The 13,666-nt window shown below is 42.4% G+C and overlaps 1 protein-coding gene and 1 long non-coding RNA gene across 6 annotated transcripts; one reads left to right on the plus strand and one right to left on the minus strand.

Annotated features, from left to right (window-relative positions):
- Positions 1-2,647: 2,647 nt before the first annotated feature.
- LOC119336411 (lysosomal Pro-X carboxypeptidase-like) lies at positions 2,648-7,521 on the plus strand. Its single transcript, XM_037608422.1, has 10 exons — positions 2,648-3,105; positions 3,329-3,509; positions 4,399-4,532; positions 5,735-5,847; positions 6,237-6,360; positions 6,528-6,683; positions 6,791-6,943; positions 7,060-7,139; positions 7,254-7,303; positions 7,391-7,521. The coding sequence occupies exons 1-10, from the start codon at positions 2,662-2,664 to the stop codon at positions 7,519-7,521; spliced, it is 1,566 nt and encodes a 521-aa protein (XP_037464319.1). The 5' UTR covers positions 2,648-2,661.
- On the minus strand, positions 6,005-13,660 carry LOC119336413. Of its 5 annotated transcripts, XR_005162464.1 has the most exons (10): positions 13,443-13,660; positions 13,256-13,366; positions 12,649-12,718; positions 11,776-11,988; positions 11,606-11,689; positions 11,343-11,516; positions 9,812-10,289; positions 9,355-9,509; positions 7,356-7,436; positions 6,005-6,691 (listed from the first exon to the last, which is right to left on the minus strand). It is a non-coding gene; the product is annotated as an uncharacterized LOC119336413 (long non-coding RNA). The 5 variants fall into 5 exon arrangements; XR_005162462.1 differs by having other exon boundaries at positions 6,005-7,414; XR_005162461.1 differs by having other exon boundaries at positions 6,005-7,436.
- Between the last annotated feature and the right edge of the window lie 6 nt (positions 13,661-13,666).

Here is a 13,666-nt window from a genome sequence, read left to right on the forward strand (position 1 = left end):
GATACACAATCCATATTTTTAAAATTAATGTTTTATGTTCAATATTTGAATTTACAATCTACATTTTTCATATACATCAGTAACATTTTTTATACGTATTTAAAATGTTTTGAAATACATGATTAAGTGTTTTTCAATTTTTTGTTTCACAACTATTTTAAATGCACATTATACATTTTTCATATATAAAAGGAACATTTTTTATACATGTTTCAATTTTTAGAAATATATTAGTAACAGTCTGGTATAGACGAGCAACATTTTTTGAATTTATGTTTCATTTTCAATATTTTTGTGCATGTGCTACATTTTCTCATATTTGCGTCATATACAATTTTTCATACATATTGTATTTTGGATATATTTTTCGTATATATGACACCATTCTTTTCTATACACATTTGAAGATTTTAAAATTCTTGATTTTTTTAAATACTTGATTAATTATTTTTTCACATGCTTTATTAACATTTTTAGTATATTTTTTTGTATACACTTTTCATGACATGAGAAACATTTGGTGTACACATATTTAATATTTTTAAAATGCTTGGATTAACATTTTTTTAAAAAATTTACATAAATGTTTTTTAATATCTATATTTATAAAATTTGGAAGACCAAATAGAATAATATTAAGAAAAACAAAAACTAAAAAGTAAAAAAAGTAAAAACCAACAAAATATGAGAGCTGTCCATTTCTTCTGTCTTTATTTTTATTTTCTTGTGAATCAATCTGTGATGCTACCTGTTCACACACGGAGATGATATTCGGGTGTGATGGGGGCACCTCTGGTGTTTTTACGATTGGACAATGCCTACAGTGGAGGGGACCCATCCCTCGTGCTCTTCCGCTCGAGCTGGTCATCGATTGATAAGACGATAGCACACGAGTTCCTTTTTTAAAAAAAAGAATTACGTTAATTGAAAGTATAAAGAATCTCAAACATAATAAAAATTATACTAAGATTTCAAAACCGTCGAACGACCAACTGCTGTTACAATGAGCCGCCGATGTGCCGTTGTCGCTACTCCCCTATCGAAGGCAGCTTGGCTTTGTCGATGACAATCGAAAAGTCTTCATGCACGCCCCCCTCAGGACCAACGTCCCGGAGTCACAGTTGTCACCATTGAACCCTTGTATAAATCTACCATTGAACCCTTGTATAAATCTGAAACAGTTGAGACCAAATTTCATCACTTGACAAGAAACCCTAGCCTTACAGCCCCAAGGAGACATGAAGAATCCATGCCGGAGCTCCATTGATTACGTCCAGACAGACGAACTCGAGAAGATTTTGAGCCCAGAAGACAAATTTGAAGAAGAAGCGACGCCATCCGCCAGAACGCCGCATCTGCAAGAACTAAAAAAAATCAACATAAAGTACTAACCGAAGCGAAGGAATCGAGATTCCCCTTCCCGCACTCTCCTGAGCGTCTAGTAGAGAGGATGCGAATTCACAATCTCACCGATGAAGTCTAGAGAGTTTGCCAAAGCCACCTAAGGTTTGGGGGGAGGGTGGCAGCTGCTAGTACATTGGACACAAGTAGGCCCGACATCACGCGAGGTTCAACATGGATATTCACTTTTAAGAAAAAGGATTTTCCCCCGCTTTAGATTATAAAGCAATATCCAATCGATACAACCAGCTTGCTGGGGCCGCAGCATAAACAAGCCCAAAAGAAAAAGGAGAGAAAGAAAAAAGAAACAAATGCCGGCAGCTCAACTAAGCAAAGATGGCTGACACCCGCTACACCTTCCGGAGAAGTACCACCGCCCGCCAAGCACTCCGAAGCCTCGTGTATCAAGCAACATCTTCATGAAAAAATGCGACGATGACGACGCTGCTGCCCTGACAAGTCCTAGGGTTTCCCCCAGTACGCGGATGTCAGTGGGGAAGGGGTATCACCGACACCCCTCGGGAGGGTCCCGCAACGCCCAAGGGTGTAGCCGCGCCGGTGGCGAACGGGCCGCCAAAGATTTCTCCTGCCCCAGAACTACCACCGCCACCCCAGACAAACGGAAGCACACCATCCAATATGCTGCCCATCAGTCTGTGCCACCACGGATACTGCACCATCTTCACTGTCTCACTAAGGCCACCAACAAGAGACCTGGAGGTAGGACGAGAAGACACAGGGCTCGGTGGCAACCGCAACGCAGCCGACAGGAGGGAACAACCTCCACCGCCCCACCCGCTTTGCTCTTGTCACGGCACCGTTTTCTTCGTTTTCTGCCAAAGACTCGCTCCGGCGGCGACGCCGTGTCGCGTCTCGTTGCGGACGATGCGACGGCGACGCGGATGGTCAGATTCGGATCGGCCATCTTGTAAGGCCGGCGAGAGAACGCCGGCGTCGCGTTGTGGCCGGTCGTCTCCAAGCTGCCTTGCAGGACTAGAGGCTGCCAAGCCAGTGAGTAGTGCATCGATGGACGGACTAGCTGCCAGGTTCGGCGCGTCTCGCGTCCCGTCGCCGGCCGGCTAAAATCAATCATCTGGGTCCGTCCATTGCATCCGTATGTGCCCGACAAGGCGAACCAGACAATGCGGCGCACGACCGTTTCGTCCCAGTCTCTCCCGCAACCGCACCTTCTTCCCTGTTCTTAAACCCCAACCCACCCGAGCAGAGGCTGCGGAGAGGGTGGACACTCGACGGCCAAAAATGACGCCCTCCATGACCGCCGCGGTTGTCCCGGCGCTGCTGCTCCTCCTCCTCGCGGCCTTCGCGCCGGAACTGGCGGCAGCAGCAAGCTCCTCCAGGCGCACAACCCATCAACGTTATTTCCCTGCTGGACTCGCTTCTCTACATCAGCAGCGGGCTGCAAGCTCCGGCGGCAGGTACGCCGCGGCGGACAACGGCACCGCGAAGCCGTTCACGGCGCACTACTTCCCGCAGGAGCTGGACCACTTCACCTTCACGCCCAACTCCTCCCGCCTCTTCTCCCACAAGTACCTCCTCAACGACACCTTCTGGCGGCGGAAACCCACCGCCGGGCCGCTGTTCGTGTACACCGGCAACGAGGGCGACATCGAGTGGTTCACGACCAATACGGGCTTCATGTTCGACATCGCTCCCCAGTTTGGCGCCCTCCTCGTCTTCATCGAGGTACCGTCATGGCTCTTATTCTAAGCTATAATCATCACATCTTCATCGGTGACGGTGTATTGATTGTCGTGTTGATTCTCTCCGGACCTTAAGAAACACTGAATTCAATGGCGAATGCGCTAACTGCACACCAGGCGGCAGGCGCCATTTTTGCCGTTGTCTGGTACTTTAAGTTCAATTAGTGCTACTTGTTACTTACTTTTTGAAATTTGTGCGGGTGCAGCATCGGTTCTACGGGGAGTCACGGCCATTCGGGAACGACTCGTCCCAGTCGCCGGACACGCTGGGCTACCTAACGTCCACGCAGGCGCTCGCCGACTTCGCCGTCCTTATAACCAGCCTCAAGCAGAACCTCTCCGCCGTCGACGCCCCCGTCGTCGTCTTTGGTGGCTCCTACGGAGGCAGTAAGTCCCTCACTAATTAACGCTTTTCTGTCTACGAAAATGCTAAACTTATGAAGAGCACTGGCCTTTTGTCTAATATATTCGTGCGTGTGACGTGCGGCTGGATCTACTTGTTTAGTTTATACAAAAATATGTTACCACTATACGAAAATGCATATAATGTATAAGAGTATTTGGTGGCTAAAATTGCTAAATCCTATGGGCTACAACACTTGAATCAACTAGAGGAGACCGTGCGAGTTGCTATACGAATTGGTTCATGAAGATTTATGTTGATAACATGAGAACAAAAAATTAAAATACATATATTTCATTATGTGATTTAAAAAAAGGAGGATTACCCTCGGCCCCTGCATCAAAATGATGCAAGCAATCATCTTTATTAAGTTATTCAACAATGGCTAATAAAAGGTATACAAAGATCAACCCAAAGCCACCTTCGAGGTGAACACAGTCGCTAGATCGAGTCCTGGCCGTGAGTCGCCAGATGCGTTTTGTTTTCTTCCCTGTATGTGACACTGTCCTCCTATTATATTTGATTATGTGTACTTGTAACAATATTTATTAAATATAAGTAGAATAATTAAATTAAAAACATTCATGCATGGTTGAATGTTGTGATGGATAGTTTTCCATGCACGATTGTATGTTGAGGCGAGTCCTATCCCATTTATAATTGTACGGTGAAGTGACATGATTATATGTTAAGAGAGTAAGTTAATCAGGACGACTCTCTTAGGTATATATATATGATTCGTAAGTGACTGAGTCTGTCGGCTCATAATATTGTCGCGAATAGGATGAGCTAATATAGAATTGACGTTCTCATGTGGATATTCCAAAAAAGAAGAAGTAAATAATGTTGTTGTCTTCTGGTTGTTGTTTCTAGTGCTGGCATCATGGTTCAGGCTCAAGTACCCCCATGTCGCCATGGGGGCCCTGGCATCCTCTGCACCAATCCTGCAGTTCGAAGACATCAGCTCCTGGTCAGGCTTCGATGACACTGTCACGCAGGACTTCAAGGTACTTACTAGAATTAATTACCACTTCGTTATAATAGTCTAAAAGATAAGTTGGTCAAATAATTTCTGGGTGGATGGCCCACTGTCACTGGTCAAATTATTGTCCTTCACTCTTCAAAATGTTGGAACTCGTCCTCAGGACCAATCACATCAAAAAGCACACGACGAACACGCGCAAAAACTTTAGCCAAAAGGCCCCTGTAGTGCCCTCTTTTTTCTCTTTTTATTTTCTCCTTTTCTTCCCGGTGATCTTTCAAAGTTGCAGCCGTGGTCATGTAAATATATATACAAGACCCGGGCCGACGTATAGCTAAACCTAGTCGAACTAGGACAGCCAAGCAAACTTCTAGCCGGACTTAACTTCGTGAACTAACCTCTCTCACGTGCACAACTAGCTTGGATGTCCCAATACTACTGCAAGATATTATCCTAACACGGAACATCCCGTCCGTCTGCTGCAGACTAATCGACGGTGTCTCTGAATGATTGTAGTACTCCGTCCGTTCTAAAATAAGTGTCATTGATTTAGTATAACTTTAGCAAAATAAATGTTGCTGATTTAGGGTAATTCTCCTTTTCTAAAAAAAATCTTTAGTGTCGCTGATTTAATACAATTTTCTTATTTTGGGATAGAGGGAGTAGTATTGCATTTCACTTGTTGTATGTCCGTCCGTTAGCATGTCTCTCTTCCTGTACTGTTATCAATACCCTAGCGGCAACTTAATGGTTTTCATTTGTGGGTCATAAATTGGTTACAACGTTTCTCTTCATTAGCGTGGAATTTAATGAATGTGTTTGATTAGAATCTTTCAAGAATTATTTTTTCAAATGGGTGACTGAAATGGCACCGGCCAGCCAGTGATGTGGATGTCTAGTTAAGGTCTTGATTAAGAGTCATGGCTAAGTTGATTAGCTTGATTGCGATGCATAACTGCACCAAAGGGCTATCAGTAGGCGGCTGCACGAATAAGGTCCTTAATTTTCCAAAAATATATGCAAATTGGAGTATTTTGTTCATTATCGATGACCGATGACCCATCTGTTATTTATAATACGGTACAAACAAGATAGAACAAGGAATGGAATAATGACATGTTGCTAGTGACATCTTTGTCTGATTGGTGCTTGATTAGTCCTTCTCCCAAGCTGAAGTTTGCAACGAAAGACATAGCTGTTTATTTAGCTGACTGTAACATTTTGCAGTCTGAGAGCCTGAATTGCTTCAGTGTCATCAAGGCGGTCTGGGATGTGTTAGATGACAGGGGATCAAACGAGACAGGGCTCTTGGAGCTCAGCAAAACCTTCAGGACCTGCAAGTAAGCTTTGTCTAACTGATAATTTTTTTTGACTGAAAACTGTATAAAATTCATTAATATAGGGATAAAAACAAGAGATTTAAGACTACAAGTATTCTTTTTCTATGTGTGAAGTGTAAGTAAAGCAAATAAATAGTCAAACCTTGTAGGCAAGAAATACATGAAAAAAGATGACTTGCAGGATAAGAGATTCTTGATAAGATGTACATTAAGTCCAAAGGATAGATTTGCTACTGACATAGACACTCAGCTCAGTTGCATACATGTCTGAACATGAAAACCTCATCTTGATAAGATTGCCCGAGTGGGGTGAACTAATGAAGAGCGCCATATCTGAACTAATGGCGATGACTCGGGTTTATGATATTGTGTTATCCCTCAACTTTTAGGACCGTGCAGTCCGCTGATTCGCTGACCAACTTTCTATATACGGCATTCACCTACACGGCCATGACGGACTATCCAACTCCAGCCAATTTCCTGCAAAATCTGCCTGCTTACCCTGTCAAAGAGGTTAGCCACTTGTAACCTAATTAACAACCCTTACTTTTGCCTGAATTATATCAAGTGAACGAGCAGAGAAACAAGAGTTCCAGAGTTACCAAACTGAGTCATGCAAAAACAGGACCTGCTTTTTATTCTCTTCTGCTGAGCATGTAATTCTCCTGACATTTCTACAGATGTGCAAGATCATTGATTCTTTCCCCGCGGGAGCAGACGTCGTCGAAAAAGCTTTCGCAGCGGCGAGCTTGTACTACAATTACACAGGCGACCAGAAGTGCTTCCAGGTGGAAGGTGGGGATGACCCCCATGGCCTCAGCGGCTGGGGCTGGCAGGTAAAATCCTGACAGACAGTGACATACATGTGGTTTACTGATAACACTGCAAGACTGAAATTCATATATGATATATGTGTTTGTTTCCTGAAACAACCCTTATACAGGCCTGCACAGAGATGGTCATGCCAATGGCTGTGTCAAATGAGAGCATGTTTCCACCATTCGGCTTTAGCTACGAGGAGAGGTCCAAGGGCTGCCTTGCCAATTATGGAGTTCGTCCGAGGATGCACTGGATCACTACTGAATATGGTGGCCATGTAAGTTTTCTTTCAGATTTTTTTAGTGTTTACATATGAACCGTCAGTAGTAATAATTGTTGGGTCACTTGGGTGGCATGTGCTCACCTGCTACTGCATTGCACAATCCACTGCAGAAAATTGACAAAGTTCTCAAGAGGTTTGGGAGCAACATTATCTTCTCCAATGGGATGCGAGACCCATGGAGTCGAGGCGGGTAAGAGTAAAAGATTTCACTATCTGAATTCTTCAGTCGATAGTTGCAACCATTCAGGTAATTTTGTTACCATTGTAAACAATACTAATAGTCTTCCTTTCAAACTGCTATCAGGGTGCTCAAGAACATATCATCCAGCATCATTGCTCTTGTCACAGAGAAAGGTAAACATGAAGTTAAAGAAAATATGCAAGGTCAAAAGTATTCTGAACTTACTTATGCGGGCTACGTTTTGTGATGGTGATTTTCAGGGGCCCATCATTTGGACTTCAGATCTGCAACCAAGGATGACCCAGACTGGGTTGTAGAACAAAGGAGACAGGAAATTGAGATCATACATGGATGGATAGATCAGTATAACAAGGACATTGCACAGATGTAGCAGTAAGAAGGCGCCATTGATTTTCATAGTTGAGGAAAATAACTATGTGGTTACATGCAAAATTATAAGGATTTGCCTTTCTTTAACTATGTGGTTAATGCATGGTTTTGACATACGCCATGTATATGATGCGTGGGGTGTGAGTCCACATGTCATATATATGTTTTGACATTGTTTATCGATTCTTTGCACTATGTTCTATGTTTTGGAGGAGCCTAGGGCGAAGTTGGCGACATGGATTTGTGAGGCTATATATATGTATGAGTACATAGATACATATACATACATGTGTCTACTTTCACATGTGAAGTGTTAATAGTTATCTTCCAAACACACATTCTTACTTTGAGATGTCTAATAATGATACAGGTTTGCTTCCTTTTTCCTCTGAAATTGTTGCGATGAATATTGAACTCGGTGGCATACTTGTATTTGTCCCCACAAAAAATTTACTTGCACAGTTTTGACATACGCGCTGTCTATGATGGGTGGGTCCAAACCCACAATCATACACAGGGGCCATATGTGTTTTATTTTGCAGGGGCATCCCATTGTAAGAAGCAACATTGCATATCGTAGCACCTTTTGTTCTTCGCAATAAAGCAATACTTCTTATGATTCATGTTAGAATAATCCGAGGTCACCGTTGATCCACCGAGGATCAAGCAACCAGCCAATCACATAAGGCACGACAACGAAATTTGTTAACGAGGTTCAACAACATGGGTACATCCCTAGGGCATGACTACGGGCGCTGCTCCTCATGACACCGTCACAATATCACACACCGGCCACCCAGGCGCTGGCACACGCCGCCGGTTCCGCTTGCGTACCTGTGCTATTATGTTCCATCGGTTACATCTAGCGTCTACCCTCACAATATATAGGAACCCATGGATACAAGTGTCCTATTAGGACATAACTCCTACCTTATATAAGCATAACTAGATCGGCAACGCGCCTAGGCGCGAGGATGCCGGTCCAACCGATATGACCAAGCAGTGAAGATCAAGCCGCATGATGCATTAGTAGTATAGCAAGTTTAGCACATGTAACGGGACAACTTAATCGAAGAGGTGCTACTTGCCGAAACCCAACTCCCACATGCGTGTGTCTATTAAGGATGGAAATGCAGAGACTATATCAGGATGGAAATGTATCAAGGAATTAATCAAAAAAGCTCAATGATCAAATCCCTGATATAGCTCTTTTTCGATTAACATCTGATAGTACTCAATATACCCCAGGATGGAAATATATATGATATTACTCATAGAGTAGGTGATGGTAGATACTCACAACAGTAATCACCCCGTAAAATATCTAAAAAATGGCCCTATCTACATGCCATCGGCGCATTTGTTATACAATGTGACATGAAATACCAAAGCAATCATTTGGTATGATAGAAACCAAAAGCAGGCCATAGTATTAGTCTCAGATAACTTATTTACACTGTTTTTCATACTGCACAATAGTAAACTACATGGTTGACTATTGGATATATAACTTTGTCCACACACCTTCATTCGATTTGCTTGATATATAACTTTGTCCACACTCCTTCATTTTATTTGCTTGCATGTTGTGACACACGGATATGGATATGGATAAGGACATATCGTGTTAGGCAAACTATTCAAATAGTGCATCTCATGGACAGGGAGAAAATAATTTAGTCTATATGAAGGAGAATCACTCTGGAAAATATACAATGATCTGGATACATTGTAGCCTCTTTAACATAAAAGAATATAAAAGATAAAATTAAAATTATTTTATCTTAGTATTCTACATGGCCTACAATATGGGCAACATATAAGAATCACAAACCTATGGTGACACAAGAAGCCTCTGAAGCAAAGAAGGCGGCTCAGCGGTTACATGAAAAGCGTAAGAGGTGGCACGCTGGCCTACATCTCCTCAAGCTCTGTGTGGTGCCCATCAATAAGGTAAGGGTCCATGAAACCACACATAATTATTTTCGCCTGCGAAGTCACAACACAAATAACCATGGTATCTTATTTTCTAGAAAAGGATCAACAATTAGAATGCTAGATCTTGGCAACAACAACATAATACATACTTCCATATCAGAGACATAAATTTCTTAATTCTGAAACAATGCGCTTCTAAAATCTTCTATCTATCAACAACATAGTATTGGTGGTTGTGCTTTCAGCAACATAAACAATTAAGGACATGCAACAATAGTACAGACACATTATACAGTAAAAGCCTAGAAAAAGAAATCAATCTGAGTCACAGAGCGAAGGTAGAGAAACCTCACCGACTGAGATAGGTATACATATGCTCAACTCAACCTGGAAAGTGACACAACCAATAGAAACTCAACATAAGTTAGTTTTCGTGAGAAACACAACCAATAGAAGCCGAATAAAGCAACAGAAGGAACCAATAGATAACTTTATTGGCACCCAGCATATATGGTTCAATTCTCTTTCAACTAAAATATATATGCAAAGGTGGGTCTGGTTACCTTGCATTAATTTAACAGAAATGAATTTTGCTTCCCACGGAAAAACAAACATCAACATAGTTAGTGCAAGTCCAGTGCATGATTCAGTAGAAGATTGATGTGTTTGGTAGCTATATTCTGGTTGAGGTAGAAGATGCAGAGTGAACGGTATACAGTACCACTTTATTGGGAGATTCGGCATTTTAGACCTTGGCTTCGTCCCCGAGCTGCTCCTGCTCCGCTTTCTGCTTGCGCGGCTCGGCTAGAGATGCCAATGCTCCAGATACAACTATAAGAAAATAATAACAGGAGAATCCATTAAATTTGTGAGGGTATCGGAGGCAGGACTACATATTAACATTAAGAACAAACAGAAATGACCTTTTGCCTCTTGTAGAATAAGATTTCACAATAAATGAATCGGAAAATTGATCTTAGTTGCACGGACAAAAGCATGTAGAGCTGAATTTATAGCTTTACGGTCAACACTACCTACATTCTGATGCAACTGATCCATTGAAGAACAGATAGTAAAAGCTGATAGAAATACACAGGTGCGGCTAGTCTAATTTAAAATCTACCAGGTCAACGAAGCTCACTTCCAATTGACAGAAAAGCTACACATTACGCATGTATTTTTTGAGCAAAAATTATTATGCATGTATTGAATAGAGAACTTTGGGTCAAAATTACATTTAGATATTAATCAAAGGAAAAATAAATTGGCAAAGGCGATGGATACTATAAAGCAAACAAATCATCGTTCTGAGTCAGCAAAATCAATCACTAAAAGGCAGGAATCATGTGGTCTTCGAGAGAAGAGCAGCATCCTTCTCTCCATTATCACACATGATTCTATTTTGCACCTGATAGAAATAGACTACCTTCAGGCCATACCCAACCCGCTAACAAAGCAAAATACAACATAGCATGACACCTATGAGATGCCAGAAGAATATTTAGATAGCCATGATGGCTGTCAATTCTGATGGGCCGCTGAACAAAGGGTTAGAAGCATTTCATGTCAATGATGTAGTAACAGGAAGCAATAATCCAGGTTATGTACACATAAAGGATAGATACTTGATCATCTGTACATAGGATTCATAATAATTAGACCTGGTCATTTGTACATATAGAGGAAGCACTTAGTAGTGCATCAGGGGGCGTGGCTTGCCGCGCGGTGCCCGCCGCTTCATACCATCAGACATGATAATGGACTGGGAATATAGATGTTTTGGCGCGTTGGAGGTCATAATTAATTAATTATAAAACATGTTGCTGGCCACTTAATAAGAAATTCAGTCATAAATAAACGCTGGCATCATATAGAAACACTGACCATTTAGAAACACTGACAGATGACACGGGTCATAATATGCACATGAGCTGAATAACAGGTCTTGAGCAGGTACAAAAAGGTAGGATCCAAAAGGTGTGAAACTTTGAGGTGTTTTTTTGTAGAGCAACACAGCAAAGGGGTTCCCCTCGATTCGATTGTAACGACGATGGTAAGCTGAAGAACAAATTTAAACGTAGGGTCTGATATGAATGATATTGCCTGAAATTGAACAAAGCATCTCATGAAGGAAACTATATGTTTACCTCGTCGCTGTCTATTTTTTTCAAGGGAAAAGTGATCTACAGACAACGCTTCCCTTTCCTGTTTCTTTAGAAGATGCACACAATCTGTCGATGATAGGTGATCAAAAGTTTAGAATGTAGATATGTTAAAAGATACTGCTGAACATAGAACGACATGAAAAATACAATACCCATTGTGTTTGTTCATGGCTGCAGAGGGGTGTATGGAGGTGTTTTCTCTGATGGAGCTATCCTATGGGCATCACTCATCAACGAGAACCATGTGTATAAGCTTGACAGGGCCAATTTCAAGACCACCACAATAATGCCACAAGAGAGATACACAGATGTGGAGTCTGGCCACCCAATCCACGCTGTAGAGTGGATAGTCCAATGCATTTCCTCTGAAAAAACACACGAAATATTATAACTACATTTGATCGGTAGTGACTCCTGATATAAGAACTAAATCTGAGGAGATGTTTCAATAAATAGGCGCTTGTAGTGACTCCTGATATAAGAACTAAATCTTTTCTAGCCTTCAATTAAATGTACTATTTCAGAATTGAAAGATTGCACATGAGAGGATGTAAGAGGCACAAGCACCTCTGTCAAGACCAAAAGCAAACACGTAAAAGGCGTATCAAACAGTTCATAGGTGTCCCAGTTCATGGATACATTGCTGCAACAGATAGCAACATAAACAATCCAGCAATCGGTACCTCTGTCAAGCAAATGAAGCAAATGCTTCACATTACACCTAATCGTATTTAAATGCTAGATCTAAATAGCTGGATACGAAAGAGAAGTAAAAGAAAGCAACACATATGGCCTTTTGAAGGAGGCAAGTAGATCAATGCTACCTCTGAATATAAAATTAGGCATACTGGGAGAACATATGTATATGGAAAATTGAGAGATCAGCCAAAATGAAAAGGTTTGTTCTGTATAGAACACTAATTAGAGCATGTGAGTTCAGAGCAAGAGCCTAACACCAAATGAACACATCATGATTATAGTGGACGAATAGTTCATCCAAAATTCTAGTGCGCGTGCAAACTTACAAACAACTTCTTGCTTGATTTCAGTAGCCTCATCGATCTTTCCATGCTCCTTTGTGATTTCAGCAATTTCCTGTAAACTCAGAGGGGAAGAGAGAAAAAATAGGGTGCATGAATAAAGTTGCTCCTTGTTGTTCGACTTCATACGTTTGATATGAATAAATAAAGAAAATAGAACAATCGGCCCTGAAAACAGTCCATTAGAAACAGAACACATCACTTAGACCCCCGAGTCCCATTAAGACCTGAAGCTTTTACAACAATTATGACCACTGCAAGGGTGTGGTTTTAGTATGCAATATGGCATGTCTACGACCCCTTATGGATGAACCAGACATCCCATTTCATAAAGGCATGAAGCTAAAGAGAACATATGTGAGACCTACTTCCTTCACACATAGCCCACTAAGCGTATTTCTACTACATAAATCATGATTTGTTCTTTGAATAGCCAATTCATATGACATAAAGAATAAATCTAACAGGTTAATTGAACCGATTCTCTGGGCGACTTCTCTGAACATGTTTCCACCACATAAATATGAATAGTAGCTACATGCTCAAACAGAGAAGAAGGAAGATGGAGCGAGCTGTGGTGAGCTAGCTATACCTGTTTGAGCTTCCCCCTCCTGTCACCTGGCGAGGTAGTAGATGCAGGCTTCGAGCAGGGTTTGACGCGGCATGCCGGCCGGATCCCCTCTGCTATGGATGCAGCGACAACCTGCATGACGGGAGATGGAAGAAGCATCGATGAGAGAGAGAGAGAGAGAGAGAGAGAGAGAGAGCACGATCCTCACCTCATCATGATGTCCTCGTCGGTCCCCATGGCGGCGGCCACCGGTTCGGTCTGCCGGCACCTCGCGCTCGGCCGCTTTTGTGGCACACTCCTCCGGTAGAGCAGCGGCATGAGTGGCCGCGTCTGCTCGGCAGGCGGGGAGGAGATGGGCCAGGGCGGATGGGCGATGGGAGGGGAGGAGACAGAGAGGAAGGGAGCAGGACGGGCGGCGGCGGCGGGAGGGCT

Source organism: Triticum dicoccoides, chromosome 7B (genome assembly GCF_002162155.2).
Source record: "Triticum dicoccoides isolate Atlit2015 ecotype Zavitan chromosome 7B, WEW_v2.0, whole genome shotgun sequence".
Lineage (NCBI taxonomy): Eukaryota > Viridiplantae > Streptophyta > Magnoliopsida > Poales > Poaceae > Triticum > Triticum dicoccoides.